The sequence below is a fragment of the Salvelinus alpinus genome, chromosome 7 (assembly GCF_045679555.1).
Source record: "Salvelinus alpinus chromosome 7, SLU_Salpinus.1, whole genome shotgun sequence".
Lineage (NCBI taxonomy): Eukaryota > Metazoa > Chordata > Actinopteri > Salmoniformes > Salmonidae > Salvelinus > Salvelinus alpinus.
Genome location: NC_092092.1, coordinates 88,290,496 through 88,316,946, shown reverse-complemented (window position 1 = coordinate 88,316,946; position 26,451 = coordinate 88,290,496). Strand labels below are relative to the sequence as shown.

Genomic DNA, 26,451 nt, shown 5'->3' with positions numbered 1-26,451 from the left:
CACTCACAAACTTCTACAGATGCACAATCGAGAGCATCCTGTCGGGCTGTATCACCGCCTGGTACGGCAACTGCTCCGCCCACAACCGTAAGGCTCTCCAGAGGGTAGTGAGGTCTGCAGAACGCATCACCAGGGGCAAACTACCTGCCCTCCAGGACACCTACACCACCCGATGTCACAGGAAGGCCATAAAGATCATCAAGGACAACAACCACCCAAGCCACTGCCTGTTCACCCCGCTATCATCCAGAAGGCGAGGTCAGTACAGGTGCATCAAAGCAGGGACCGAGAGACTGAAAAACAGCTTCTATCTCAAGGCCATCAGACTGTTAAACAGCCACCACTAACATTTAGCGGCCGCTGCCAACATACTGACTCAACTCCAGCCACTTTAAAAATGGGAATTGATGGAAATTATGTAAAAATGTACCACTAGCCACTTTAAACAATGCCACTTAATATAATGTTTACATACCCTACATTACCCATCTCATATGTATATACTGTACTCTATATCATCTACTGCATCTTGCCATCTTTATGTAATACATGTACCACTAGCCACTTTAAACTTTGCCACTTTATGTTTACATACCCTACAGTACTCATCTCATATGTATATACCGTACTCTATACCATCTACTGCATCTGCCATGCCGTTCTGTACCACCACTCATTCATATATCTTTATGTACATATTCTTTATCCCTTTACACTTGTGTGTGTGTGTAAGGTAGTAGTTGTGGAATTGTTAGGTTAGATTACTTGTTGGTTATTACTGCATTGTCGGAACTAGAAGCACAAGCATTTCGCTACACTCGCATTAACATCTGCTAACCATGTGTATGTGACTAATAAAATTTGATTTGATTTGATTTGACAACGTGCTAGGGGCACCAGTGTTAGCAGGACAACGTGCTAGGGGCACCAGTGTTACAGGACAACGTGCTAGGGGCACCAGTGTTACAGGACAGCGTGCTAGGGGCACCAGTGTTAGCAGGACAACGTGCTAGGGGCACCAGTGTTACAGGACAATCTGCTAGGGGCACCAGTGTTAGCAGGACAACGCGCTAGGGGCACCAGTGTTACAGGACAACGCGCTAGGGGCACCAGTGTTACAGGACAACGTGCTAGGGGCACCAGAGTTAGCAGGACAATCTGCTAGGGGCACCAGAGTTAGCAGGACAACGTGCTAGGGGCACCAGTGTTAGCAGGACAACGTGCTAGGGGCACCAGTGTTAGCAGGACAACGCGCTAGGGGCACCAGTGTTAGCAGGACAACGTGCTAGGGGCACCAGAGTTAGCAGGACAACGTGCTAGGGGCACCAGTGTTAGCAGGACAACGTGCTAGGGGCACCAGTGTTAGCAGGACAACGCGCTAGGGGCACCAGTGTTAGCAGGACAACGTGCTAGGGGCACCAGTGTTAGCAGGACAATCTGCTAGGGGCACCAGTGTTAGCAGGACAACGTGCTAGGGGCACCAGAGTTAGCAGGACAACGTGCTAGGGGCACCAGTGTGACAGGACAACGTGCTAGGGGCACCAGTGTTACAGGACAACGTGCTAGGGGCACCAGTGTTAGCAGGACAATCTGCTAGGGGCACCAGTGTTAGCAGGACAACGTGCTAGGGGCACCAGAGTTAGCAGGACAACGTGTTAGGGGCACCAGAGTTAGCAGGACAACGTGCTAGGTGCACCAGTGTTAGCAGGACAACGTGCTAGGGGCACCAGTGTTAGCAGGACAACGCGCTAGGGACACCAGTGTTACAGGACAATCTGCTAGGGGCACCAGAGTTAGCAGGACAACGTGCTAGGGGCACCAGTGCTAGCAGGACAACGTGCTAGGGGCACCAGTGTTAGCAGGACAACGCGCTAGGGGCACCAGTGTTACAGGACAACGTGCTAGGGGCACCAGAGTTAGCAGGACAACGTGCTAGGGGCACCAGTGTTAGCAGGACAATCTGCTAGGGGCACCAGTGTTAGCAGGACAATCTGCTAGGGGCACCAGTGTTAGCAGGACAACGTGCTAGGTGCACCAGTGTTAGCAGGACAACGTGCTAGGGGCACCAGTGTTAGCAGGACAACGCGCTAGGGACACCAGTGTTACAGGACAATCTGCTAGGGGCACCAGAGTTAGCAGGACAACGTGCTAGGGGCACCAGTGCTAGCAGGACAACGTGCTAGGGGCACCAGTGTTAGCAGGACAACGCGCTAGGGGCACCAGTGTTACAGGACAACGTGCTAGGGGCACCAGAGTTAGCAGGACAACGTGCTAGGGGCACCAGTGTTAGAAGGACAACGTGCTAGGGGCACCAGTGTTAGCAGGACAACGTGCTAGGGGCACCAGTGTTACAGGACAATCTGCTAGGGGCACCAGTGTTAGCAGGACAACGTGCTAGGGGCACCAGTGTTAGCAGGACAACGTGCTAGGGGCACCAGTGTTAGCAGGACAACGCGCTAGGGGCACCAGTGTTAGCAGGTCAACGTGCTAGGGGCACCAGTGTTAGCAGGACAACGTGCTAGGGGCACCAGTGTTAGCAGGACAACGTGCTAGGGGCACCAGTGTTAGCAGGACAACGCACTAGGGGCACCAGTGTTAGCAGGACAACGTGCTAGGGGCACCAGTGTTATTTTTTTATTTTTTATTTTATTTCACCTTTATTTAACCAGGTAGGCTAGTTGAGAACAAGTTCTCATTTGCAACTGCGACCTGGCCAAGATAAAGCATAGCAGTGTGAACAGACAACACAGAGTTACACATGGAGTAAACAATAAACAAGTCAATAACATGGTAGAAAAAAAAAAGAGAATCTATATACAATGTGTGCAAAAGGCATGAGGTAGGCAATAAATCGAATAATTACAATTTAGCAGATTAACACTGGAGTGATAAATCATCAGATGATCATGTGCAAGAAGAGATACTGGTGTGCAAAAGAGCAGAAAAGTAAATAAATAAAAGCAGTATGGGGGGTGAGGTAGGTAAATTGGGTGGGTAGTTTACAGATGGACTATGTACAGCTGCAGCGATCGGTTAGCTGCTCGGATAGCAGATTTTTAAAGTTGTTGAGGGAGATAAAAGTCTCCAACTTCAGAGATTTTTGCAATTCGTTCCAGTCGCAGGCAGCAGAGAACTGGAAGGAAAGGCGTCCAAATGAGGTTTTGGCTTTAGGGATGATCAGTGAGATACACCTGCTGGAGCGCGTGTTGCAGGTGGGTGTAGCCATCGTGACCAGTGAACTGAGATAAGGCGGCACTTTACCTAGCATAGCCTTGTAGATGACCTGGAGCCAGTGGGTCTGACGACGAACATGTAGCGAGGGCCAGCCGACTAGGGCATACAGGTCGCAGTGGTGGGTCGTATAAGGTGCTTTAGTAACAAAACGAATGGCACTGTGATAAACTGCATCCAGTTTGCTGAGTAGAGTATTGGAAGCTATTTTGTAGATGACATCGCCGAAGTCGAGGATCGGTAGGATAGTCAGTTTTACTAGGGTAAGTTTGGCGGCGTGAGTGAAGGAGGCTTTGTTGCGGAATAGAAAGCCGATTCTTGCTTTGATTTTGGATTGGAGATGTTTGATATGAGTCTGGAAGGAGAGTTTGCAGTCTAGCCAGACACCTAGGTACTTATAGATGTCCACATATTCTAGGTCGGAACCGTCCAGGGTGGTGATGCTAGTCGGGCGTGCGGGTGCAGGCAGCGAACGGTTGAAAAGCATGCATTTGGTTTTACTAGCAGGACAACGCGCTAGGGGCACCAGTGTTAGCAGGACAACGTGCTAGGGGCACCAGTGTTAGCAGGACAACGCGCTAGGGGCACCAGTGCTAGCAGGACAACGCGCTAGGGGCACCAGTGTTAGCAGGACAATGCGCTAGGGACACCAGTGTTACAGGACAATCTGCTAGGGGCACCAGAGTTAGCAGGACAACGTGCTAGGGGCACCAGTGCTAGCAGGACAACGTGCTAGGGGCACCAGTGTTAGCAGGACAACGCGCTAGGGGCACCAGTGTTACAGGACAACGTGCTAGGGGCACCAGAGTTAGCAGGACAACGTGCTAGGGGCACCAGTGTTAGCAGGACAACGTGCTAGGGGCACCAGTGTTACAGGACAATCTGCTAGGGGCACCAGTGTTAGCAGGACAACGTGCTAGGTGCACCAGTGTTAGCAGGACAATGTGCTAGGGGCACCAGTGTTAGCAGGACAACGCGCTAGGGACACCAGTGTTACAGGACAATCTGCTAGGGGCACCAGAGTTAGCAGGACAACGTGCTAGGGGCACCAGTGCTAGCAGGACAACGTGCTAGGGGCACCAGTGTTAGCAGGACAACGCGCTAGGGGCACCAGTGTTACAGGACAACGTGCTAGGGGCACCAGAGTTAGCAGGACAACGTGCTAGGGGCACCAGTGTTAGAAGGACAACGTGCTAGGGGCACCAGTGTTAGCAGGACAACGTGCTAGGGGCACCAGTGTTACAGGACAATCTGCTAGGGGCACCAGTGTTAGCAGGACAACGTGCTAGGGGCACCAGTGTTAGCAGGACAACGTGCTAGGGGCACCAGTGTTAGCAGGACAACGCGCTAGGGGCACCAGTGTTAGCAGGTCAACGTGCTAGGGGCACCAGTGTTAGCAGGACAACGTGCTAGGGGCACCAGTGTTAGCAGGACAACGTGCTAGGGGCACCAGTGTTAGCAGGACAACGCGCTAGGGGCACCAGTGTTAGCAGGACAACGTGCTAGGGGCACCAGTGTTATTTTTTTATTTTTTATTTTATTTCACCTTTATTTAACCAGGTAGGCTAGTTGAGAACAAGTTCTCATTTGCAACTGCGACCTGGCCAAGATAAAGCATAGCAGTGTGAACAGACAACACAGAGTTACACATGGAGTAAACAATAAACAAGTCAATAACATGGTAGAAAAAAAAAGAGAATCTATATACAATGTGTGCAAAAGGCATGAGGTAGGCAATAAATCGAATAATTACAATTTAGCAGATTAACACTGGAGTGATAAATCATCAGATGATCATGTGCAAGAAGAGATACTGGTGTGCAAAAGAGCAGAAAAGTAAATAAATAAAAGCAGTATGGGGGGTGAGGTAGGTAAATTGGGTGGGTAGTTTACAGATGGACTATGTACAGCTGCAGCGATCGGTTAGCTGCTCGGATAGCAGATTTTTAAAGTTGTTGAGGGAGATAAAAGTCTCCAACTTCAGAGATTTTTGCAATTCGTTCCAGTCGCAGGCAGCAGAGAACTGGAAGGAAAGGCGTCCAAATGAGGTTTTGGCTTTAGGGATGATCAGTGAGATACACCTGCTGGAGCGCGTGTTGCAGGTGGGTGTAGCCATCGTGACCAGTGAACTGAGATAAGGCGGCACTTTACCTAGCATAGCCTTGTAGATGACCTGGAGCCAGTGGGTCTGACGACGAACATGTAGCGAGGGCCAGCCGACTAGGGCATACAGGTCGCAGTGGTGGGTCGTATAAGGTGCTTTAGTAACAAAACGAATGGCACTGTGATAAACTGCATCCAGTTTGCTGAGTAGAGTATTGGAAGCTATTTTGTAGATGACATCGCCGAAGTCGAGGATCGGTAGGATAGTCAGTTTTACTAGGGTAAGTTTGGCGGCGTGAGTGAAGGAGGCTTTGTTGCGGAATAGAAAGCCGATTCTTGCTTTGATTTTGGATTGGAGATGTTTGATATGAGTCTGGAAGGAGAGTTTGCAGTCTAGCCAGACACCTAGGTACTTATAGATGTCCACATATTCTAGGTCGGAACCGTCCAGGGTGGTGATGCTAGTCGGGCGTGCGGGTGCAGGCAGCGAACGGTTGAAAAGCATGCATTTGGTTTTACTAGCAGGACAACGCGCTAGGGGCACCAGTGTTAGCAGGACAACGTGCTAGGGGCACCAGTGTTAGCAGGACAACGTGCTAGGGGCACCAGTGTTAGCAGGACAACGCGCTAGGGGCACCAGTGCTAGCAGGACAACGCGCTAGGGGCACCAGTGCTAGCAGGACAACGCGCTAGGGGCACCAGTGTTACAGGACAATGCGCTAGGGGCACCAGTGCTAGCAGGACAACGTGCTAGGGGCACCAGTGCTAGCAGGACAACGTGCTAGGGGCACCAGTGTTACAGGACAATGCGCTAGGGGCACCAGTGTTAGCAGGACAACGCGCTAGGTGCACCAGTGTTAGCAGGACAACGCGCTAGGGGCACCAGTGTTAGCAGGACAACGCGCTAGGGGCACCAGTGCTAGCAGGACAACGCGCTAGGGGCACCAGTGCTAGCAGGACAACGCGCTAGGGGCACCAGTGCTAGCAGGACAACGCGCTAGGGGCACCAGTGCTAGCAGGACAACGCGCTAGGGGCACCAGTGCTAGCAGGACAACGCGCTAGGGGCACCAGTGCTAGCAGGACAACGCGCTAGGGGCACCAGTGTTACAGGACAATGCGCTAGGGGCACCAGTGCTAACAGGACAACGTGCTAGGGGCACCAGTGTTAGAAGGACAATCTGCTAGGGGCACCAGTGCTAGCAGGACAACGTGCTAGGGGCACCAGTGCTAGCAGGACAACGTGCTAGGGGCACCAGTGTTAGCAGGACAACGTGCTAGGGGCACCAGTGTTAGAAGGACAATCTGCTAGGGGCACCAGTGTTAGCAGGACAACGCGTTAGGGGCACCAGTGTTAGCAGGACAACGTGCTAGGGGCACCAGTGTTAGCAGGACAATGCGTTAGGGGCACCAGTGTTAGCAGGACAATGTGTTAGGGGCACCAGTGTTACAGGACAACGCGTTAGGGGCTCCAGTGTTACAGGACAATCTGCTAGGGGCACCAGTGTTAGCAAGACAACGCGCTAGGGGCACCAGTGTTAGCAGGACAACGCGCTAGGGGCACCAGTGTTACAGGACAATCCGCTAGGGGCACCAGTGTTAGCAGGACAACGTGCTAGGGGCACCAGTGTTAGCAGGACAACGTGTTAGGGGCACCAGTGTTAGCAGGACAACGTGCTAGGGGCACCAGTGTTAGCAGGACAACGTGCTAGGGGCACCAGTGTTAGAAGGACAATCTGCTAGGGGCACCAGTGTTAGCAGGACAACGTGCTAGGGGCACCAGTGTTAGCAGGACAACGTGCTAGGGGCACCAGTGTTAGCAGGTCAACGTGCTAGGGGCACCAGTGTTAGCAGGACAACGTGCTAGGGGCACCAGTGTTAGCAGGACAACGTGCTAGGGGCACCAGTGTTAGCAGGACAACGCGCTAGGTGCACCAGTGTTACAGGACAACGCGCTAGGGGCACCAGTGTTAGCAGGACAACGCGCTATGGGCACCAGTGTTAGCAGGACAACGTGCTAGGGGCACCAGTGTTACAGGACAACGTGCTAGTCGGGTGTTCTTGGACAACGAGCTAGTCGGGTGTTCTTGGATAACGGGCTCGTCTGGAGCCCTAGGGTAACGGGCTAGTCTGGAGCCCTAGGATAACGTGCTAGTCTGGAGCCCTAGGATAACGCGCTAGTCTGGAGCCCTAGGGTAACGTGCTAGTCTGGAGCCCTAGGATAACGTGCTAGTCTGGGGCCCTAGGGTAACGCGCTAGTCTGGGGCCCTAGGGTAACGCGCTATTCTGGGGCCCTAGGGTAACGCGCTATTCTGGGGCCCTAGGGTAACGCGCTAGTCTGGGGCCCTAGGGTAACGCGCTAGTCTGGGGCCCTAGGGTAACGCGCTAGTCTGGGGCCCTAGGGTAACGCGCTAGTCTGGAGCCCTAGGGTAACGCGCTAGTCTGGAGCCCTAGGATAACGTGCTAGTCTGGGGCCCTAGGGTAACGCGCTAGTCTGGGGCCCTAGGGTAACGCGCTATTCTGGGGCCCTAGGGTAACGCGCTATTCTGGGGCCCTAGGGTAACGCGCTAGTCTGGGGCCCTAGGGTAACGCGCTAGTCTGGGGCCCTAGGGTAACGCGCTAGTCTGGGGCCCTAGGGTAACGCGCTAGTCTGGAGCCCTAGGGTAACGCGCTAGTCTGGAGCCCTAGGACAACGCGCTAGTCTGGAGCCCTAGGACAACGCGCTAGTCTGGAGCCCTAGGACAACGCGCTAGTCTGGAGCCCTAGGACAACGCGCTAGTCTGGAGCCCTAGGACAATGCGCTAGTCTGGGGCCCTAGGATAACGCGCTAGTCTGGGGCCCTAGGATAACGCGCTAGTCTGGGGCCCTAGGATAACGCGCTAGTCTGGGGCCCTAGGATAACGCGCTAGTCTGGGGCCCTAGGGTAACGCGCTAGTCTGGAGCCCTAGGGTAACGCGCTAGTCTGGAGCCCTAGGGTAACGCGCTAGTCTGGAGCCCTAGGGTAACGCGCTAGTCTGGAGCCCTAGGGTAACGCGCTAGTCTGGAGCCCTAGGGTAACGCGCTAGTCTGGAGCCCTAGGGTAACGCGCTAGTCTGGAGCCCTAGGATGACGCGCTAGTCTGGAGCCCTAGGATAACGCGCTAGTCTGGGGCCCTAGGACAACGCGCTAGTCTGGGGCCCTAGGACAACGCGCTAGTCTGGAGCCCTAGGACAACGCGCTAGTCTGGAGCCCTAGGACAACGCGCTAGTCTGGAGCCCTAGGACAACGCGCTAGTCTGGAGCCCTAGGACAACGCGCTAGTCTGGAGCCCTAGGGTAACGCGCTAGTCTGGAGCCCTAGGGTAACGCGCTAGTCTGGAGCCCTAGGGTAACGCGCTAGTCTGGAGCCCTAGGGTAACGCGCTAGTCTGGAGCCCTAGGGTAACGCGCTAGTCTGGAGCCCTAGGGTAACGCGCTAGTCTGGAGCCCTAGGGTAACGCGCTAGTCTGGAGCCCTAGGGTAACGCGCTAGTCTGGAGCCCTAGGGTAACGCGCTAGTCTGGAGCCCTAGGGTAACGCGCTAGTCTGGAGCCCTAGGGTAACGCGCTAGTCTGGAGCCCTAGGGTAACGCGCTAGTCTGGAGCCCGAGGGTAACGCGCTAGTCTGGAGCCCGAGGGTAAAGCGCTAGTCTGGAGCCCTAGGATAACGCGCTAGTCTGGAGCCCTAGGATAACGCGCTAGTCTGGAGCCCTAGGATAACGCGCTAGTCTGGAGCCCTAGGACAACGCGCTAGTCTGGAGCCCTAGGACAACGCGCTAGTCTGGAGCCCTAGGACAACGCGCTAGTCTGGAGCCCTAGGACAACGCGCTAGTCTGGAGCCCTAGGACAACGCGCTAGTCTGGAGCCCTAGGACAACGCGCTAGTCTGGAGCCCTAGGACAACGCGCTAGTCTGGAGCCCTAGGACAACGCGCTAGTCTGGAGCCCTAGGACAACGCGCTAGTCTGGAGCCCTAGGACAACGCGCTAGTCTGGAGCCCGAGGACAACGCGCTAGTCTGGTGCCCGAGGGTAACGCGCTAGTCTGGAGCCCGAGGGTAACGCGCTAGTCTGGAGCCCGAGGGTAACGCGCTAGTCTGGAGCCCTAGGACAACGCGCTAGTCTGGAGCCCTAGGACAACGCGCTAGTCTGGAGCCCTAGGACAACGCGCTAGTCTGGAGCCCTAGGGTAACGCGCTAGTCTGGAGCCCGAGGGTAACGCGCTAGTCTGGAGCCCGAGGGTAACGCGCTAGTCTGGAGCCCGAGGGTAACGCGCTAGTCTGGAGCCCGAGGGTAACGCGCTAGTTTGGAGCCCTAGGATAACGCGCTAGTCTGGAGCCCTAGGACAACGCGCTAGTCTGGTGCCCTAGGACAACGCGCTAGTCTGGAGCCCTAGGACAACGCGCTAGTCTGGAGCCCTAGGACAACGCGCTAGTCTGGAGCCCGAGGACAACGCGCTAGTCTGGAGCCCGAGGGTAACGCGCTAGTCTGGAGCCCGAGGGTAACGCGCTAGTCTGGAGCCCTAGGGTAAAGCGCTAGTCTGGAGCCCTAGGATAACGCGCTAGTCTGGAGCCCTAGGACAACGCGCTAGTCTGGAGCCCTAGGACAACGCGCTAGTCTGGAGCCCTAGGACAACGCGCTAGTCTGGAGCCCTAGGACAACGCGCTAGTCTGGAGCCCTAGGACAACGCGCTAGTCTGGAGCCCGAGGACAACGCGCTAGTCTGGAGCCCTAGGACAACGCGCTAGTCTGGAGCCCGAGGACAACGCGCTAGTCTGGAGCCCGAGGGTAACGCGCTAGTCTGGAGCCCTAGGATAACGCGCTAGTCTGGAGCCCTAGGATAACGCGCTAGTCTGGAGCCCTAGGACAACGCGCTAGTCTGGAGCCCTAGGACAACGCGCTAGTCTGGAGCCCTAGGACAACGCGCTAGTCTGGGGCCCTAGGATAACGCGCTAGTCTGGGGCCCTAGGATAACGCGCTAGTCTGGGGCCCTAGGACAACGCGCTAGTCTGGAGCCCTAGGACAACGCGCTAGTCTGGAGCCCTAGGACAACGCGCTAGTCTGGAGCCCTAGGACAACGCGCTAGTCTGGAGCCCGAGGGTAACGCGCTAGTCTGGAGCCCGAGGGTAACGCGCTAGTCTGGAGCCCTAGGGTAAAGCGCTAGTCTGGAGCCCTAGGATAACGCGCTAGTCTGGAGCCCTAGGACAACGCGCTAGTCTGGAGCCCTAGGACAACGCGCTAGTCTGGAGCCCTAGGACAACGCGCTAGTCTGGAGCCCTAGGACAACGCGCTAGTCTGGAGCCCGAGGACAACGCGCTAGTCTGGAGCCCGAGGACAACGCGCTAGTCTGGAGCCCGAGGACAACGCGCTAGTCTGGAGCCCGAGGGTAACGCGCTAGTCTGGAGCCCTAGGATAACGCGCTAGTCTGGAGCCCTAGGATAACGCGCTAGTCTGGAGCCCTAGGACAACGCGCTAGTCTGGAGCCCTAGGACAACGCGCTAGTCTGGGGCCCTAGGATAACGCGCTAGTCTGGGGCCCTAGGATAACGCGCTAGTCTGGGGCCCTAGGACAACGCGCTAGTCTGGAGCCCTAGGACAACGCGCTAGTCTGGAGCCCTAGGACAACGCGCTAGTCTGGAGCCCTAGGACAACGCGCTAGTCTGGAGCCCTAGGATAACGCGCTAGTCTGGGGCCCTAGGACAACGCGCTAGTCTGGGGCCCTAGGACAACGCGCTAGTCTGGAGCCCTAGGACAACGCGCTAGTCTGGAGCCCTAGGACAACGCGCTAGTCTGGAGCCCTAGGACAACGCGCTAGTCTGGGGCCCTAGGACAACGCGCTAGTCTGGGGCCCTAGGACAACGCGCTAGTCTGGGGCCCTAGGACAACGCGCTAGTCTGGGGCCCTAGGACAACGCGCTAGTCTGGGGCCCTCGGACAACGCGCTAGTCTGGGGCCCTCGGACAACGCGCTAGTCTGGGGCCCTCGGACAACGCGCTAGTCTGGGGCCCTAGGGTAACGCGCTTGTCTGGGGCCCTAGGTTAACGCGCTAGTCTGGAGCCCTAGGGTAACGCGCTAGTCTGGAGCCCTAGGGTAACGGGCTAGTCTGGAGCCCTAGGGTAACGGGCTAGTCTGGAGCCCTTGGGTAACGCGCTAGTCTGGGGCCCTAGGGTAACGCGCTAGTCTGGGGCCCTCGGACAACGCGCTGGTCTGGGGCCCTAGGACAACGCGCTGGTCTGGGGCCCTAGGGTAACGCGCTAGTCTGGAGCCCTAGGATAAAGCGCTAGTCTGGAGCCCTAGGATAACGCGCTAGTCTGGAGCCCTAGGATAACGCGCTAGTCTGGAGCCCTAGGACAACGCGCTAGTCTGGAGCCCTAGGACAACGCGCTAGTCCGGAGCCCTAGGACAACGCGCTAGTCTGGAGCCCTAGGACAACGCGCTAGTCTGGAGCCCTAGGACAACGCGCTAGTCTGGAGCCCTAGAACAACGCGCTAGTCTGGAGCCCTAGGGTAAAGCGCTAGTCTGGAGCCCTAGGATAACGTGCTAGTCTGGGGCCCTAGGATAACGCGCTAGTCTGGGGCCCTCGGACAACGCGCTAGTCTGGGGCCCTCGGATAACGCGCTAGTCTGGAGCCCTAGGACAACGCGCTAGTCTGGAGCCCTAGGACAACGCGCTAGTCTGGAGCCCTAGGATAACGCGCTAGTCTGGGGCCCTCGGATAACGTGCTAGTCTGGAGCCCTCGGACAACGCGCTAATCAAATCAAATCAAATTTTATTAGTCACATACACATGGTTAGCAGATGTTAATGCGAGTGTAGCGAAATGCTTGTGCTTCTAGTTCCGACAATGCAGTAATAACCAACAGTAATCTAACCTAACAATTCCACACTACTACCTTACACACACACACAAGTGTAAGGGATAAAGAATATGTACATAAAGATATATGGATGAGTGGTGGTACAGAACGGCATGGCAGATGCAGTAGATGGTATAGAGTACGGTATATACATATGAGATGAGTACTGTAGGGTATGTAAACATGAAGTGGCATAGTTTAAAGTGGCTAGTGGTACATGTATCGCACAAAGATGGCAAGATGCAGTAGATGACACAGAGCACAGTATATATACATATGAGATGGGTAATGTAGGGTATGTAAACATTGTATTAAGTGGCATTGCTTAAAGTGGCTAGTGGTACATTTTTACATAATTTCCATCAATTCCCATTTTTAAAGTGGCTGGAGTTGAGTCAGTATGTTGGCAGCGGCCGCTAAATGTTAGTGGTGGCTGTTTAACAGTCTGATGGCCTTGAGATAGAAGCTGTTTTTCAGTCTCTCGGTCCCTGCTTTGATGCACCTGTACTGACCTCGCCTTCTGGATGATAGCGGGGTGAACAGGCAGTGGCTTGGGTGGTTGTTGTCCTTGATGATCTTTATGGCCTTCCTGTGACATCGGGTGGTGTAGGTGTCCTGGAGGGCAGGTAGTTTGCCCCTGGTGATGCGTTCTGCAGACCTCACTACCCTCTGGAGAGCCTTACGGTTGTGGGCGGAGCAGTTGCCGTACCAGGCGGTGATACAGCCCGACAGGATGCTCTCGATTGTGCATCTGTAGAAGTTTGTGAGTGCTTTTGGTGACAAGCCGAATTTCTTCAGCCTCCTGAGGTTGAAGAGGCGCTGCTGCGCCTTCTTCACAACGCTGTCTGTGTGGGTGGACCAGTTCAGTTTGTCCGTGATGTGTACACCGAGGAACTTAAAACTTTCCACCTTCTCCACTACTGACCCGTCGATGTGGATAGGGGGGTGCTCCCTCTGCTGTTTCCTGAAGTCCACAATCATCTCCTTTGTTTTGTTGACGTTGAGTATGAGGTTATTTTCCTGACACCACACTCCGAGGGCCCTCACCTCCTCCCTGTAGGCCGTCTCGTCGTTGTTGGTGATCAAGCCTACCACTGTAGTGTCATCCGCAAACTTGATGATTGAGTTGGAGGCGTGCATGGCCACGCAGTCGTGGGTGAACAGGGAGTACAGGAGAGGGCTCAGAACGCACCCTTGTGGGGCCCCAGTGTTGAGGATCAGCGGGGTGGAGATGTTGTTACCTACCCTCACCACCTGGGGGCGGCCCGTCAGGAAGTCCAGGACCCAGTTGCACAGGGCGGGGTCGAGACCCAGGGTCTCGAGCTTGATGACGAGTTTGGAGGGTACTATGGTGTTAAATGCTGAGCTGTAATCGATGAACAGCATTCTCACATGGGTATTCCTCTTGTCCAGATGGGTTAGGGCAGTGTGGTTGCGATTGCGTCGTCTGTGGACCTATTGGGTCGGTAAGCAAATTGGAGTGGGTCTAGGGTGTCCGGTAGGGTGGAGGTGATATGGTCCTTGACTAGTCTCTCAAAGCACTTCATGATGACGGAAGTGAGTGCTACGGGGCGGTAGTCGTTTAGCTCAGTTACCTTAGCTTTCTTGGGAACAGGAACAATGGTGGCCCTCTTGAAGCATGTGGGAACAGCAGACTGGGATAAGGATTGATTGAATATGTCCGTAAACACACCAGCCAGCTGGTCTGCGCATGCTCTGAGGACGCGGCTGGGAATGCCGTCTGGGCCTGCAGCCTTGCGAGGGTTAACACGTTTAAATGTTTTACTCACCTCGGCTGCAGTGAAGGAGAGCCCGCAGGTTTTGGTAGGGGGCCGTGTCAGTGGCACTGTATTGTCCTCAAAGCGGGCAAAAAAGTTGTTTAGCCTGTCTGGGAGCAAGACATCCTGGTCCTCGACGGGGCTGGTTTTCTTTTTGTAATCCGTGATTGACTGTAGACCCTGCCACATACCTCTTGTGTCTGAGCTGTTGAATTTCGACTCGATTTTGTCTCTGTACTGAGACTTGGCCTGTTTGATTGCCTTGCTGAGAGAATAGCTACACTGTTTGTATTCGGTCATGCTTCCGGTCACCTTGCCCTGGTTAAAAGCAGTGGTTCGCGCTTTCAGTTTCACGCGAATGCTGCCGTCAATCCACGGTTTCTGGTTTGGGAATGTTTTTATCGTTGCTGTGGGTACGACATCGTCAATGCACTTCCTAATGAACTCGCTCACCGAATCAGCATATTCGTCAATATTGTTGTTGGACGCGATGCGGAACATATTCCAATCTGCGTGATCGAAGCAGTCTTGAAGCGTGGATTCAGATTGGTCGGACCAGCGTTGAACAGACCTGAGCGCGGGAGCTTGTTGTTTGAGTTTTTGTTTGTAGGCTGGAATCAACAAAATGGAGTCGTGGTCAGCTTTTCCGAAAGGGGGGCGGGGGAGGGCCTTATAAGCGTCGCGGAAATTAGTGTAACAATGGTCTAGTGTTTTTCCAGCCCTGGTAGCACAATCGATATGCTGATAGAATTTAGGGAGTTTTGTTTTTAGATTAGCCTTGTTAAAATCCCCAGCTACGATGAATGCAGCCTCAGGGTGTGTGGTTTCCAGTTTACAAAGAGTCAGATAAAGTTCGTTCAGGGCCATCGATGTGTCTGCTTGGGGGGGAATGTATACGGCTGTGATTATGATTGACGAGAATTCCCTTGGTAGATAATGCGGTCGACATTTGATTGTGAGGAGTTCTAGATCAGGTGAACAGAACGACTTGAGTTCTTGTGTGTTGTTATGATGATCACACCACTTCTCGTTAATCATAAGGCATACCCCCCCGCCCCTCTTCTTACCGGAAAGATGTTTGTTTCTGTCGGCGCGATGCATGGAGAAACCAGCTGGCTTCACCGACTCCGTTAGCGTCCCTTGAGTTAGCCATGTTTCCGTGAAGCAGAGCACGTTGCAATCCCTGATGTCTCTCTGGAATGCTACCCGTGCTCGGATTTCATCAACCTTATTGTCAAGAGACTGGACATTGGCGAGTAGTATGCTAGGGAGTGGAGCGCGATGTGCCCGTCTCCGAAGCCTGACCACGAGACCGCCACGTTTTCCCCTTTTTCGGCGTCGCACAGGGTCGCCGGCTGGGATCAGATCCATTGTATTGTGTGGAAGGCAAGACACTGGATCCGTTTCGGGAAAGTCATATTCCTGGTAGGAACGATGATGAGTTGACGTTAATCGTATATTCAGTAGTTCCTCCCGACTGTATGTAATGAAACCTAAGATTACCCGGGGTACCGATGTAAGAAATAACACGTAAAAAAACAAAATACTGCATATTTTCCAAGGGACACGAAGCGAGGCAGCCATCTCTTTCCGGCGCCGGAAAGTCTGGTCTGGAGCCCTAGGACAACGCGCTAGTCTGGAGCCCTAGGATAACGCGCTAGTCTGGAGCCCTAGGATAACGTGCTAGTCTGGAGCCCTAGCTTAAGCCTTTGTTCAATCTGGTCTTTTCTAGGCATTTCCCTGAGAACCGGACGATACAGTGCACAGGAGAACAAACAACTCATGAGCAACATAAACGACTTCCTGGCTCTCACAGGGATTGAGAATGCCGCTAAGCTCTTCCATTCAACACGCTACAAAGATGAATTAACAGAAATCCAGAAGTTGAAGAGTCATCACAGATTCCCTGAAAGAATAGGTGCGTTGTATTCTAGCCAGCTTCATGAGATAACTTGTCAGATAACGCTTCATACCCACATTATATCCCTGTCTTTACCATTGTCTACAGTGGTAAATAAGTAAAACGTATCTCCCCTCTCCCTGTTCCAGCTGAAGGAATCCCAAGGCCTTGGGGTAGGATCTATAGTCGTGGTGGGAGGAAAATGTTTGATGGCAGCAGTTACAAGGGCAGGTAAGTCTGGGCTAGTTACTTTAAGGAATTGACCTTAACGCTAATAAATCGGCTTTGACTGTGTACAAAAGTGTAGTGATATTGAATTGGAACTCACAACAGGGCTATTTTTCTGACATTAAGTACTTTACAGTTCGTTAACATTTGCAGACAATGCATTCGGAAAGTATTCAAATCCCTTCACTTGTTCCACATTTTTGTTATATTAAATGGATTCTTAAATCTATACACTACCCCATAATGACAAAGCAAAAACAGGTTTAGAAATGTTTGCAAAATGTAAAAATGTCGCGGAGCTCTACGGACAATTCCTTTAACCTCGTGGCTTGGTTTTTGATCTGCCATGCACTGTCAACTGTGGGACTTCATATAGACAGGTGTGTGCCTTTCCAAATCATGTCCAATCAATTGAATTTATTGTGTGTAGTTTGAGGACGCTTTTTAAAATGTAATCTATTTAATGTGTTAAAAGTGAAGGTCTGAATACTTTCTGAATGCCCTGTATAGCACCACTTCCTGTATAGCACCACTTCCTGTATTGCACCACTTCCTTTGAATGATCATTTCTTTGAATTCTTAGCCGACAGTTTAGCCAAGATGAACTTGCCTCTTTGAAAAAACTACAGATGTTGTACGGCAACAAATGGGTGAAGATCTCACAGTTGACTGGCCGAAGCGAAGTACCCCTTATGAGACGTTTTTCTCAGATGTGTAAGTCATCAGGAACTTGGGAATTAAATATAATGACTCTTGATCCTTTACCTGACATCCACTCATATGTTTTGGACATTTGTTTTCAGCGTTTTTTGTTTTTTTTTCAGACGCAAACTTAGGTTCTTGGAGCGAGGAAGAACTGAAGAGACTAATGGAAGTTGTGCGAGACCACCTGCTGGGACAGGTGGAGCCTGGCAGTGGACCTGCCACCATCAGGAAAGACAAGCTGTACAACAACATCCCCTGGACAGATGTGTGCCGGAGGGTTAAGACACGTCACCGGGACCAGTGTAGAATGAAATGGTCGGTAGTACAGGGTTTCAGGGTTAACTTTGGGCGTCGTTTTCATTGCAAAATAAGTACAGAAAATAACATAAAATTAATTATGATTTGACGGGGAGATTTAATTTGAAGCTTTTCTTCAACAATGTGCATTTATAAAGAAATAAGTTGCTCACTAGTCTGTTGTGGACAGACGAAACAGTACAGTACACATCATTGACTAAGACACTGTATGTTGGTGTTGCCTTTATTTGGGCAGTTACCTGTATATTCCGTATATAAATATTATGTGGAATACTGGGGTATAGCTTTCAGTAACGGGAGAACAATGTGTACCGGTCTCCTGAGCAAAGACGGGACCTCAGACAGCAAACCACGTCTGATAAGTCAAACTTCTGCCATAGCCAGTTGACAAGCATGCTAAAATGGCTCTTTTGCCAGTCAACCTTTTTAAGGACAACTGTTGCTGTGGCTTTAACAAAAGGATGATATGGGCACTGCTAAGATTCTATGTTACGGTTGTTAAACGGGGAAATTCAGAAATGATTCATATCTAACACATCTCAGAAGATGTTCTGGGTTGACCCAGATGAATTGCTCACTAAACTCTAGTGAAATAGTCACCTCCTTTATAACTCACCATGTTTAAGAAAACTTTGCAAGATAATAAAAACGAAAATATCGCCCTAGTTTTGTTTCCCCAAGCATTCAGAACATTGTGCACCTTATGAGGATGTATCTTCTCTCCTACTTTTCCAGGTTGGGTTTTGTGGCACACAAAATGGCATTTGGACAACCAGCATTCAGGGGAGATGTGAAAACCTTAAAGGCAAAAGTGGATTTGATCAAAGCGTAAGTTTTGTGCTGATTTTCATTCCATAAATGCTAATGTAGATCTGTGTTTAATTGATTTTTTTTGAATATTTATTAGCCCAGTGACTTATTAATGTGGTATAATATGATTTATTAGTCTAGTGACTTACTAATGTGGTGTAATATGATTTATTAGCCCAGTCTAGTGACTTACTAATGTGATGTAATATGATTTATTAGCCCAGTCTAGTGACTTACTAATGTGGTGTAATATGATTTATTAGCCTAGTGACTTACTAATGTGGTGTAATATGATTTATTAGCCCAGTCTAGTGTCTTATTAATGTGGTGTAATATGATGTATTAGCCTAGTGACTTACTAATGTGGTATAATATGATTTATTAGCCCAGTGACTTACTAATGTGGTATAATATGATTTATTAGCCCAGTCTAGTGACTTACTAATGTGGTATAATATGATTTATTAGCCCAGTCTAGTGACTTACTAATGTGGTATAATATGATTTATTAGTCTAGTGACTTACTAATGTGGTATAATATGATTTATTAGCCTAGTGACTTACTAATGTGGTATAATATGATTTATTAGTCTAGTGTCTTATTAATGTGGTGTAATATGATTTATTAGTCTAGTGACTTACTAATGTGGTATAATATGATTTATTAGTCTAGTGTCTTATTAATGTGGTGTAATATGATTTATTAGTCTAGTGACTTACTAATGTGGTATAATATGATTTATTAGTCTAGTGTCTTATTAATGTGGTGTAATATGATTTATTAGTCTAGTGACTTACTAATGTGGTATAATATGATTTATTAGCCCAGTCTAGTGACTTACTAATGTGGTGTAATATGATTTATTAGTCTAGTGTCTTATTAATGTGGTGTAATATGATTTATTAGTCTAGTGTCTTATTAATGTGGTGTAATATGATTTATTAGCCAAGTCTAGTGTCTTATTAATGTGGTGTAATATGATTTATTAGCCCAGTCTAGTGTCTTATTAATGTGGTATAATATGATTTATTAGCCAAGTCTAGTGTCTTATTAATGTGGTATAATATGATTTATTAGCCTAGTGACTTACTAATGTGGTGTAATATGATTTATTAGCCTAGTGACTTACTAATGTGGTGTAATATGATTTATTAGTCCAGTGACTTACTAATGTGGTGTAATATGATTTATTAGCCAAGTCTAGTGACTTACTAATGTGGTGTAATATGATTTATTAGCCTAGTGACTTACTAATGTGGTGTAATATGATTTATTAGCCCAGTCTAGTGACTTACTAATGTGGTATAATATGATTTATTAGTCTAGTGACTTACTAATGTGGTATAATATGATTTATTAGCCCAGTCTAGTGACTTACTAATGTGGTGTAATATGATTTATTAGCCTAGTGACTTACTAATGTGGTGTAATATGATTTATTAGCCCAGTCTAGTGACTTACTAATGTGGTATAATATGATTTATTAGTCTAGTGACTTACTAATGTGGTATAATATGATTTATTAGCCCAGTCTAGTGACTTATTAATGTGGTGTAATATGATTTATTAGCCCAGTGACTTACTAATGTGGTATAATATGATTTATTAGTCTAGTGACTTACTAATGTGGTATAATATGATTTATTAGCCCAGTCTAGTGACTTACTAATGTGGTATAATATGATTTATTAGCCTAGTGACTTACTAATGTGGTATAATATGATTTATTAGCACAGTGACTTACTAATGTGGTATAATATGATTTATTAGCCCAGTGACTTACTAATGTGGTATAATATGATTTATTAGTCTAGTGTCTTACTAATGTGGTGTAATATGATTTATTAGCCTAGTGACTTACTAATGTGATGTAATATGATTTATTAGTCTAGTGACTTACTAATGTGGTGTAATATGATTTATTAGTCTAGTGTCTTACTAATGTGGTGTAATATGATTTATTAGTCTAGTGACTTACTAATGTGATGTAATATGATTTATTAGTCTAGTGACTTACTAATGTGGTGTAATATGATTTATTAGTCTAGTGTCTTACTAATGTGGTGTAATATGATTTATTAGTCTAGTGACTTACTAATGTGATGTAATATGATTTATTAGCCCAGTCTAGTGACTTACTAATGTGGTGTAATATGATTTATTAGTCTAGTGTCTTACTAATGTGGTATAATATGATTTATTAGTCTAGTGACTTACTAATGTGATGTAATATGATTTATTAGCCCAGTCTAGTGACTTACTAATGTGGTATAATATGATTTATTTGCCCAGTGACTTACTAATGTGGTATAATATGATTTATTAGCCCAGTGACTTACTAATGTGGTGTAATATGATTTATTAGTCTAGTGACTTACTAATGTGATGTAATATGATTTATTAGTCTAGTGACTTACTAATGTGGTATAATATGATTTATTAGCCTAGTGACTTACTAATGTGGTATATTATGATTTATTAGTCTAGTGACTTACTAATGTGGTATAATATGATTTATTAGCCTAGTGACTTACTAATGTGGTATAATATGATTTATTAGCCTAGTGACTTACTAATGTGGTATAATATGATTTATTAGTCTAGTGACTTACTAATGTGGTATAATATGATTTATTAGCCTAGTGACTTACTAATGTGGTATAATATGATTTATTAGTCTAGTGACTTACTAATGTGGTATATTATGATTTATTAGTCTAGTGACTTACTAATGTGGTGTAATATGATGTATTAGCCCAGTCTAGTGACTTACTAATGTGGTATAATATGATTTATTAGTCTAGTGACTTACTAATGTGGTGTAATATGATTTATTAGTCCAGTGACTTACTAATGTGGTATAATATGATTTATTAGCCTAGTGACTTACTAATGTGGTATAATATGATTTATTAGCCTAGTGACTTACTAATGTGGTATAATATGATTTATTAGTCTAGTGACTTACTAATGTGGTATAATATGATTTATTAGTCTAGTGACTTACTAATGTGGTGTAATATGATTTATTAGCCTAGTGACTTACTAATGTGGTGTAATATGATTTATTAGCCCAGTCTAGTGACTTACTAATGTGGTATAATATGATTTATTAGTCTAGTGACTTACTAATGTGGTATAATATGATTTATTAGCCCAGTCTAGTGACTTATTAATGTGGTGTAATATGATTTATTAGCCCAGTGACTTACTAATGTGGTATAATATGATTTATTAGTCTAGTGACTTACTAATGTGATGTAATATGATTTATTAGCCCAGTCTAGTGACTTACTAATGTGGTATAATATGATTTATTAGCCCAGTGACTTACTAATGTGGTATAATATGATTTATTAGCACAGTGACTTACTAATGTGGTATAATATGATTTATTAGCCCAGTGACTTACTAATGTGGTATAATATGATTTATTAGTCTAGTGACTTACTAATGTGGTATATTATGATTTATTAGTCTAGTGACTTACTAATGTGGTATAATATGATTTATTAGCCTAGTGACTTACTAATGTGGTATAATATGATTTATTAGCCTAGTGACTTACTAATGTGGTATAATATGATTTATTAGTCTAGTGACTTACTAATGTGGTATAATATGATTTATTAGCCTAGTGACTTACTAATGTGGTATAATATGATTTATTAGTCTAGTGACTTACTAATGTGGTATATTATGATTTATTAGTCTAGTGACTTACTAATGTGGTGTAATATGATGTATTAGCCCAGTCTAGTGACTTACTAATGTGGTATAATATGATTTATTAGTCTAGTGACTTACTAATGTGGTGTAATATGATTTATTAGTCCAGTGACTTACTAATGTGGTATAATATGATTTATTAGCCTAGTGACTTACTAATGTGGTATAATATGATTTATTAGCCTAGTGACTTACTAATGTGGTATAATATGATTTATTAGTCTAGTGACTTACTAATGTGGTATAATATGATTTATTAGTCTAGTGACTTACTAATGTGGTGTAATATGATTTATTAGCCTAGTGACTTACTAATGTGGTGTAATATGATTTATTAGCCCAGTCTAGTGACTTACTAATGTGGTATAATATGATTTATTAGTCTAGTGACTTACTAATGTGGTATAATATGATTTATTAGCCCAGTCTAGTGACTTATTAATGTGGTGTAATATGATTTATTAGCCCAGTGACTTACTAATGTGGTATAATATGATTTATTAGTCTAGTGACTTACTAATGTGATGTAATATGATTTATTAGCCCAGTCTAGTGACTTACTAATGTGGTATAATATGATTTATTAGCCCAGTGACTTACTAATGTGGTATAATATGATTTATTAGCACAGTGACTTACTAATGTGGTATAATATGATTTATTAGCCCAGTGACTTACTAATGTGGTATAATATGATTTATTAGTCTAGTGTCTTACTAATGTGGTGTAATATGATTTATTAGCCTAGTGACTTACTAATGTGATGTAATATGATTTATTAGTCTAGTGACTTACTAATGTGGTGTAATATGATTTATTAGTCTAGTGTCTTACTAATGTGGTGTAATATGATTTATTAGTCTAGTGACTTACTAATGTGATGTAATATGATTTATTAGTCTAGTGACTTACTAATGTGGTGTAATATGATTTATTAGTCTAGTGTCTTACTAATGTGGTGTAATATGATTTATTAGTCTAGTGACTTACTAATGTGATGTAATATGATTTATTAGCCCAGTCTAGTGACTTACTAATGTGGTATAATATGATTTATTAGCCCAGTGACTTACTAATGTGGTATAATATGATTTATTAGCCCAGTGACTTACTAATGTGGTGTAATATGATTTATTAGTCCAGTCTAGTGACTTACTAATGTGGTGTAATATGATTTATTAGTCTAGTGACTTACTAATGTGGTGTAATATGATTTATTAGCCTAGTGACTTACTAATGTGGTATAATATGATTTATTAGTCTAGTGACTTACTAATGTGGTATAATATGATTTATTAGCCTAGTGACTTACTAATGTGGTATAATATGATTTATTAGTCTAGTGACTTACTAATGTGGTATATTATGATTTATTAGTCTAGTGACTTACTAATGTGGTGTAATATGATTTATTAGCCCAGTCTAGTGACTTACTAATGTGGTATAATATGATTTATTAGTCTAGTGACTTACTAATGTGGTGTAATATGATTTATTAGTCCAGTGACTTACTAATGTGGTATAATATGATTTATTAGCCTAGTGACTTACTAATGTGGTATAATATGATTTATTAGCCTAGTGACTTACTAATGTGGTGTAATATGATTTATTAGTCTAGTGACTTACTAATGTGGTGTAATATGATTTATTAGTCTAGTGACTTACTAATGTGGTATATTATGATTTATTAGCCTAGTGACTTACTAATGTGGTATAATATGATTTATTAGTCTAGTGACTTACTAATGTGGTATAATATGATTTATTAGTCTAGTGACTTACTAATGTGGTGTAATATGATTTATTAGCCCAGTCTAGTGACTTACTAATGTGCTATAATATGATTTATTAGTCTAGTGACTTACTAATGTGCTATAATATGATTTATTAGTCTAGTGACTTACTAATGTGGTATATTATGATTTATTAGTCTAGTGACTTACTAATGTGGTGTAATATGATTTATTAGTCTAGTGACTTACTAATGTGCTATAATATGATTTATTAGCCCAGTGACTTACTAATGTGGTGTAATATGATTTATTAGCCCAGTCTAGTGACTTACTAATGAGGTGTAATATGATTTATTAGCCCAGTCTAGTGACTTACTAATGTGGTGTAATATGATTTATTAGCCTAGTGACTTACTAATGTGGTATAATATGATTTATTAGTCTAGTGACTTACTAATGTGGTATACTATGATTTATTATTCTAGTGACTTACTAATGTGGTATAATATGATTTATTAGTCCAGTGACTTACTAATGTGGTATAATATGATTTATTAGTCTAGTGACTTACTAATGTGGTATAATATGATTTATTAGCCCAGTCTAGTGACTTACTAATGTGGTGTAATATGATTTATTAGCCCAGTGACTTACTAATGTGGTATAATATGATTTATTAGTCTAGTGACTTACTAATGTGGTATAATATGATTTATTAGTCTAGTGACTTACTAATGTGGTATAATATGATTTATTAGTCTAGTGACTTACTAATGTGGTATATTATGATTTATTAGTCTAGTGACTTACTAATGTGATGTAATATGATTTATTAGTCTAGTGACTTACTAATGTGCTATAATATGATTTATTAGCCTAGTGACTTACTAATGTGGTATAATATGATTTATTAGCCCAGTCTACTGACTTACTAATGTGGTATAATATGATTTATTAGTCTAGTGACTTACTAATGTGGTATAATATGATTTATTAGTCTAGTGACTTACTAATGTGGTGTAATATGATTTATTAGCCTAGTGACTTACTAATGTGGTGTAATATGATTTATTAGTCCAGTGACTTACTAATGTGGTATAATATGATTTATTAGCCTAGTGACTTACTAATGTGGTATAATATGATTTATTAGCCTAGTGACTTACTAATGTGGTATAATATGATTTATTAGTCTAGTGACTTACTAATGTGGTATAATATGATTTATTAGCCTAGTGACTTACTAATGTGGTATAATATGATTTATTAGTCTAGTGACTTACTAATGTGGTATATTATGATTTATTAGTCTAGTGACTTACTAATGTGGTGTAATATGATGTATTAGCCCAGTCTAGTGACTTACTAATGTGGTATAATATGATTTATTAGTCTAGTGACTTACTAATGTGGTGTAATATGATTTATTAGTCCAGTGACTTACTAATGTGGTATAATATGATTTATTAGCCTAGTGACTTACTAATGTGGTATAATATGATTTATTAGCCTAGTGACTTACTAATGTGGTATAATATGATTTATTAGTCTAGTGACTTACTAATGTGGTATAATATGATTTATTAGTCTAGTGACTTACTAATGTGGTGTAATATGATTTATTAGCCTAGTGACTTACTAATGTGGTGTAATATGATTTATTAGCCCAGTCTAGTGACTTACTAATGTGGTATAATATGATTTATTAGTCTAGTGACTTACTAATGTGGTATAATATGATTTATTAGCCCAGTCTAGTGACTTATTAATGTGGTGTAATATGATTTATTAGCCCAGTGACTTACTAATGTGGTATAATATGATTTATTAGTCTAGTGACTTACTAATGTGATGTAATATGATTTATTAGCCCAGTCTAGTGACTTACTAATGTGGTATAATATGATTTATTAGCCCAGTGACTTACTAATGTGGTATAATATGATTTATTAGCACAGTGACTTACTAATGTGGTATAATATGATTTATTAGCCCAGTGACTTACTAATGTGGTATAATATGATTTATTAGTCTAGTGTCTTACTAATGTGGTGTAATATGATTTATTAGCCTAGTGACTTACTAATGTGATGTAATATGATTTATTAGTCTAGTGACTTACTAATGTGGTGTAATATGATTTATTAGTCTAGTGTCTTACTAATGTGGTGTAATATGATTTATTAGTCTAGTGACTTACTAATGTGATGTAATATGATTTATTAGTCTAGTGACTTACTAATGTGGTGTAATATGATTTATTAGTCTAGTGTCTTACTAATGTGGTGTAATATGATTTATTAGTCTAGTGACTTACTAATGTGATGTAATATGATTTATTAGCCCAGTCTAGTGACTTACTAATGTGGTATAATATGATTTATTAGCCCAGTGACTTACTAATGTGGTATAATATGATTTATTAGCCCAGTGACTTACTAATGTGGTGTAATATGATTTATTAGTCCAGTCTAGTGACTTACTAATGTGGTGTAATATGATTTATTAGTCTAGTGACTTACTAATGTGGTGTAATATGATTTATTAGCCTAGTGACTTACTAATGTGGTATAATATGATTTATTAGTCTAGTGACTTACTAATGTGGTATAATATGATTTATTAGCCTAGTGACTCACTAATGTGGTATAATATGATTTATTAGTCTAGTGACTTACTAATGTGGTATATTATGATTTATTAGTCTAGTGACTTACTAATGTGGTGTAATATGATTTATTAGCCCAGTCTAGTGACTTACTAATGTGGTATAATATGATTTATTAGTCTAGTGACTTACTAATGTGGTGTAATATGATTTATTAGTCCAGTGACTTACTAATGTGGTATAATATGATTTATTAGCCTAGTGACTTACTAATGTGGTATAATATGATTTATTAGCCTAGTGACTTACTAATGTGGTGTAATATGATTTATTAGTCTAGTGACTTACTAATGTGGTGTAATATGATTTATTAGTCTAGTGACTTACTAATGTGGTATATTATGATTTATTAGCCTAGTGACTTACTAATGTGGTATAATATGAT

General features: G+C 45.0%; 1 protein-coding gene across 3 annotated transcripts in view; it reads left to right on the top strand.

Moving 5' to 3' along the window:
• The window catches only part of LOC139581824 (transcription termination factor 1-like), a 78,060-nt gene that overhangs the window by 20,182 nt on the left and 31,427 nt on the right, over positions 1-26,451 (top strand). Inside the window, exons 4-8 of one of the 3 annotated variants that reach the window (XM_071412028.1) lie at positions 15,704-15,889; positions 16,021-16,102; positions 16,683-16,813; positions 16,924-17,081; positions 17,858-17,950. In XM_071412028.1, the coding sequence (XP_071268129.1) occupies positions 15,704-15,889; positions 16,021-16,102; positions 16,683-16,813; positions 16,924-17,081; positions 17,858-17,950 (650 nt within the window). The remainder of the gene's footprint in view (positions 1-15,703; positions 15,890-16,020; positions 16,103-16,682; positions 16,814-16,923; positions 17,082-17,857; positions 17,951-26,451) is intronic. The other 2 variants (XM_071412029.1, XM_071412030.1) reach the window with 2 other exon arrangements.